At 25.6% G+C, this 5,851-nt stretch overlaps 1 protein-coding gene across 1 annotated transcript; it reads right to left on the bottom strand.

Annotated features, from left to right (window-relative positions):
- Nucleotides 1-652: 652 nt before the first annotated feature.
- On the bottom strand, nucleotides 653-3,235 carry LOC105625982 (acyl-CoA desaturase-like). Its single transcript, XM_012207290.1, has 5 exons — nucleotides 2,935-3,235; nucleotides 2,405-2,535; nucleotides 2,115-2,320; nucleotides 1,036-1,221; nucleotides 653-917 (listed from the first exon to the last, which is right to left on the bottom strand). The coding sequence occupies exons 1-5, from the start codon at nucleotides 3,233-3,235 to the stop codon at nucleotides 653-655; spliced, it is 1,089 nt and encodes a 362-aa protein (XP_012062680.1).
- Nucleotides 3,236-5,851: the final 2,616 nt, after the last annotated feature.

The raw sequence follows: 5,851 nt of genomic DNA, 5'->3' as shown, positions 1-5,851 counted from the left end.
TTATTTTATACAAATAATCTATGATTATAAAAATTTTAATTAATTTTATCAATTTTGTAATAATAATTAAAAATTACAATATGGATGGAACATGTTGTTGCAATCTTTTGTTTTAATATATGTATTTATTAATATAATTATTTTTTTTTAAATCTGTGAAGTAAAGAGAACAATGAAAAATGCCAAGCTTATTATTATGCAATTCCACTGTCCGACATGGATCATAAATGGAAGTAATTCTTATAGATTTTTTTGTTGCTAAAAACGAATCTATAAATGAAATTGCTCTGTCACGTCAGGTTTTCGAAAATTAAACCTACAAGTGTCAAAAATAACATTTTTTTAAGATAAAATATCTAAAAAACCTGATGTAATAGAGCAATTTTATTTACGAATTCGTTTTCAACGACCAAAAAATCTATAAAAATCACATGATCCTGTTTGTGTTCTAGAAAAAAAGTTTAAATTTATCGTACAGTATTATCAAATATTAAAGAAATGTTACATTTTTTCTAAAAAAATTAATACGATCTTAGATCTATATTGTTATATTAACAAACACATAAATTATTTTAATTGCGTCCATTTGTTGTTAACTAATCTAAAAAACTCTCTATTGCAAAATAACTTTCTATCATTTTTATTATTCAATTCAACTAGCTGGATATGGCATAGCATTCCATAAAGGATGGCTTCCATCACCCTTTTTTATCGCAACGATTTTCACGAGCTCCTGCGATGGTTCTTTGAGATCATATGCCCACCCGATTTTTGCAAAAAAATTGATGAAATCTGTAGTTGTAGAATTGCAAAACTCGGAAGTCTTATAGTCCCATGGAAAGACATGATGATAATTGTGCGATCCTTCACCGGCCGCAACAAAGTTAACCCATTGATTTTCCGTCGGATTTATGTGCCTGCCATTTCAAAAATAAAATAAAATTATTCTTGGGTGATACAAAATAGCAAAAGCTCTAGATTTCTTTTGATTAAATTTATATATGAAAATAATTTTGATATTAATTATATGCTTACGCATCATACGGCCTTGAGCCCCAAATATGAGCCACACTATTAACGCACCATATGAAATTTAAAAGGAGAACATAACGAAGAATAATTTGCGACACGAAAGCTCTATACCAAGTCTCATTCCATCCATACACAGGAAGCATTACCGGAAGCAAAAAAGTGAAGATAATTTTTAATATCAAGAAATATCTACAAAAAAAGCAAAAATGAATTACGACATATAATTTTTATTACAGTTTTATATATATTGCGTAAAAAAATTTTTATAAAAAACTTTCTAAAGTTAAGAAGGTTCTAAAATTGAGAAAAAAATTGGAATAATAAATATACTTTTGGAATGAGTCAAGTAAGTACAATATGTAAATAAAGTAGGGTGTTCTGAAAAAATCTTTTGCTATACTCACATTACTCAGGACAAGTACAATCGGTATCATTTCTTTTAATTTTTGAGCTAATTAAAATTACATCACATAACAGGAATATATAAAAAATTGTGTACAAAAAAATGAGCATTCAGTAAACGTGTTCGTGCTCTCAAAAATTTTCCATTGCGCCTGATATTTTTGTTATTTAAATATAGTAATTTAAATATAGTATTTTTAACCTTTAGTATGATGATTATGTACGTTACACAATGATTTTCCAGTCTTTTATTACCTACATATGATGGATTATTCGTTCCGATTTAATTTTCATCGTATTAATAAATATATGAAAATTATTAAATAATTCTTAGATATATTTTTTAACATCTTTAGAGAGATTTGTAAGATTGTATACTTAAAAAATTATTATAAATATTAATATTATAACTGAGGCTCCTAGTTATTTGAAGAATGTGTAGGTGTCAAATAATAGTGATATTACACGTTTTCTCGACTTTGAACTCAATTTTTATGTCTTTGTCATGTGATGTAATTTTAGCTAACAGCATCGAATTCCTCGCCTCAAAAACAAGAAATGATATCGATTTTACGTTGCACAAGCACAGAAATGGCTAACCTTTTTGTAACATCCTTCTTTTCTTTTGTCTTTTCCCGGATAAAACCACTTTACATAATTAATTCTTTACACAAACTTACTTGACACTGAATGCAGCAATAGGATCAGCCAATATATCACTCATATCAACATGACGACCCTTTCGAATCACATCTGGATGTTTCTTCATCATCAACCAACCTACATGGGAGAAAAAGAACCCTCGATTACTATTATGCGGATCCGCATCCGTATCCGTATATTTGTGATGCACTCGATGATCTCGCACCCATTCGAAAATGTCATTCTAAAAGAATACAAGAAATTCTTCTGTAAAGAAAAATTCTTCTGTCTTACAACGCATAAAACGTAATTATAAACGTTTATCTACCATGCCTGTTGAAGCATATAAAACGACAAGTATGATTCTAAGCTGCCATTTTGCCTTATAAGCTTTATGGGTCCATAAACGATGAGCACCGGCAGTGACGCCTATTCCTCCTATTAAAATCATGCCATATACTTGAAACAAAAAAAGTCGGCACAATTAGAACATTAGAAATGCTTTAAAATTGTGAATAATAATCCGTATTTCATAAGAGCACTATGTAAGCAGCATTGATTTGACAATTTAAAATAATTTATGATACAATCGACATTGTACAATAGAAATGAGAAATTTCAAACAGCAATTTACTAATCTATTGTTAAGCTTCTATTGCGTGCTCTCTTTAAGTCTAATCAATTGGCTTATAACGCTTTCTCACATCAGCTGTCGTTAAAAATGACTATGGCGTTTTTTATAAACATGCAATCGATTTTAATTAAATCGTTAATAGATTAAATTTTACTGTTTTATTATGTAGTTTTTCTAGAAAGTCAAAGAATTAAATTAAAAAGAATTTTACAAAGAATACTTACTCCAAGCAGTCGTCTTCAAATTTTCGAAAAATTTAAAAGTAAAAAAGACATATACGAAGCATAAGTGGAAAAGACTAATAGTTATGATGTTCTTCCATTTCAGCTCCGTCTTAAACCAGCCTTCACTTTTTATATAACTCTCGCTTCTGTTTTGAACGTCATTTTCATCATTTTCATCTGTAGTCTTTTCAATAATTGAAAATTCCTCGTTTTGAAATTTTTTTTTCGTAAGTATTTTTGAATCTATGCTTAAGATATTTGGCGCCATCTTTATTTTCGAATTACTGAATCGAGAATTCATAAAATCTGTTTCATTAACAATTAAATTACGCTATTAACAATTAAATAGCAGGTCATCTTTGATTTTTACCAATAAAGAATTGATTAAATTACGATTAAATTCATTGTTCATAAAAAATAAAAAATGATACATTGTAATTCTAGTTAATAAAACATATCCAAAATAATTTGTTCTTCATAATTTTTTATAATAATGTATTCTATCCCTTCGAACTACCCAAATGATATTATAATATGATTTGTACTTATAATTTAACTAATATCTTTAATGAATTAGTTAGTTATTGTATTATTAGTTAGTTATTGTAGCAATTATCCATAAATTGCCAATCGAGCAATTATTGTAGCTTATTGAAATAACTAATTGTAAATTTAAAATAAATTTAGAATTTTACTTTCTAATATCATACATTAACAAATTTTAATAAAATTTTAATTTAAAAAAGAAAAGGCTTAAATATTTATGTTCTTTTTAACACATTTATAACACAATTTGTATTTGTGGGAAATATTCATATTTATGTAACAATTTGCACATTTTAGAACACACAGATTTTATAAGAAAATTGTCTATTTATAAAATATTGTTGTATATCTAATTTGCAATAAAAGCAAAACATTTATACCGTTTATCCAACTTCGATAGGTAGTTCTTAATTATATATTTGAATCATGGCAACTGAATTGTTTTTTCAGGTTGCAATCTTATGCATTTTTATAAATTGTACTGTCAGCACATTGCTTCATTTAAAACACTTGAATATGCATTTGTGTTAAGTAATTATATGAGTACAATAACCTAATACGCTCTCTTATTATTAGCATTAATATTCTTAACAATATAATATTGTGTTGTCATAATAATAATATGAAAAATACTTATTTCTGTAATTATTGTAAATTAGTGAAAAGTCAAGTTTTACATACAAGAGGAACAATTAGATTTTTTAATTATTTTATATCATAATTACGTGCTTAAATTAAGAACAATAAGGCAAAATTGTTGGGTTGTATATAGAAAATTTATATTTCAAAATATTATATACACACACACTGTATATTTCAAGATCTTGAGATAATATACAGCTCATAAGTTCGTTTTAAGGAAATTCTAAAGTGAATATGTTTTATCAATTTTTTCAAACAAGTATTTTTCTAATTGCCTTTACAAATTAAAAAATTCTTCTCTAGTATAGTATATATATATATATACACACTAGAGAGGGCTTCTATATTAACATCTCAAGATATTACTTAAGACGATCTTGAAATACGAACGGACTATAAATACTGGTTATAATTATCAATAAATTATTACAATTATTGTTACAAAATTGAAATTTTTTTTATTAACAAGAAAAAGACAATGTTTATAAAATTTTTAATTTTTTTTATCCTATGTAATATATATCTTTAATAGATCAAGATTTAATGTTTAATATTTAAATTTGACATGATGAGACTTGATCTATTAAAAAACTGTGTACAATAAAGATAAAGTATTCTACTTTCTTGTTAATGAGTTATGTATAAATTGTATAAATTTTAATATTCCTATTTTAGTTATTCTTCTTTTTCTATGAGACCACTGTTAATGACGCGCGCAAATGGGCGGCTGATTGAAATTTAAAATTATTCAAGTATGAAGGCTTATCTATTTCTATTTATCTTCGAAAATTATGGATTGATATGGCTTTCCAAAAGAAATGCTCAGTATGTATTCGGTTAATAGTACACTGCATGAATCGTGTATTAGAGATCACTATAAAAAATTATTTACAAAAAATAAAGTTATTTACAAAAAAATATAGTTAAAAAGAAAAATTAATATTAATTTTTGTTATGGAATAATTTATTAAAGAATTAATAAGACTCTCAAATTTAAAAAACAGTAATTAGAAACAAGCACTAAGTCGCGATCCTCATAATAAGTAATAAAATAATTGACACAATAAAATTAATAACGTTTTATTCAACATTTTAAAAATAATATTCTTTAACGCACACGACAAGAATTCGAACACGATTCTAGATCTTCAAGTTGAATAAGTGTCACAATCGATTGGTAAGCTGATTGATAGATTAATTCATATTTTCACTATTATACACATTTATATATAGACAAATCTTGAATTTCCGAAAAATAAAAAAGTATTAATAAAAATTATATTTATTTAAATTTATATAAAACAATAAAATTACATTAATAGATTTGTAATAAAAACGCTCAATTAGATAAATTCAAATATATAATAGACAAGAGGCTAAGAGCAATAACATTATTAGTTGCTATCATTTAATAATTTTTAAAATTACATAACAGATATTTTGACCTATCTTGATAAATATCAGATTGTTGTACTTCTTAAAATTACGCTTTGTTAAATGTACATAATTTTAAAAAATACAACAATATTTATTAAGATGCAGAACTGTAAAGAAAAAATTTTTTTTGAAAAGCGGTCAAAAGCATGCTAAAGTATAATTTCAAGCTTTAAAATGCTTTTTTATTTTTTTTATCAGCGATGATTTTTTATTGAGTTACAATGCTCTGAATATTATACAATTATAAAAGGTATATTACTACGTAAAATCTTGAAAGCGAAATAACAATTTA

This window comes from Atta cephalotes (genome assembly GCF_000143395.1).
Source record: "Atta cephalotes unplaced genomic scaffold scaffold00004, whole genome shotgun sequence".
NCBI classification, from domain to species: Eukaryota; Metazoa; Arthropoda; class Insecta; order Hymenoptera; family Formicidae; genus Atta; species Atta cephalotes.
This window is presented reverse-complemented; position numbering and strand designations above follow the sequence as displayed.

Coding starts and splice junctions, on each gene's coding strand:
- LOC105625982 (XM_012207290.1), bottom strand. CDS start 3,235: ATGAATTCTCGATTCAGTAATTCGAAAATAAAGATGGCGCCAAATATC. Junction 1,222..2,114: donor ATTGCTGCATTCAGTGTCAA/GTAAGTTTGTGT, acceptor CTTTTTTTGTAG/ATATTTCTTGATATTAAAAA. Junction 918..1,035: donor GGCTCAAGGCCGTATGATGC/GTAAGCATATAA, acceptor TTGAAATGGCAG/GCACATAAATCCGACGGAAA.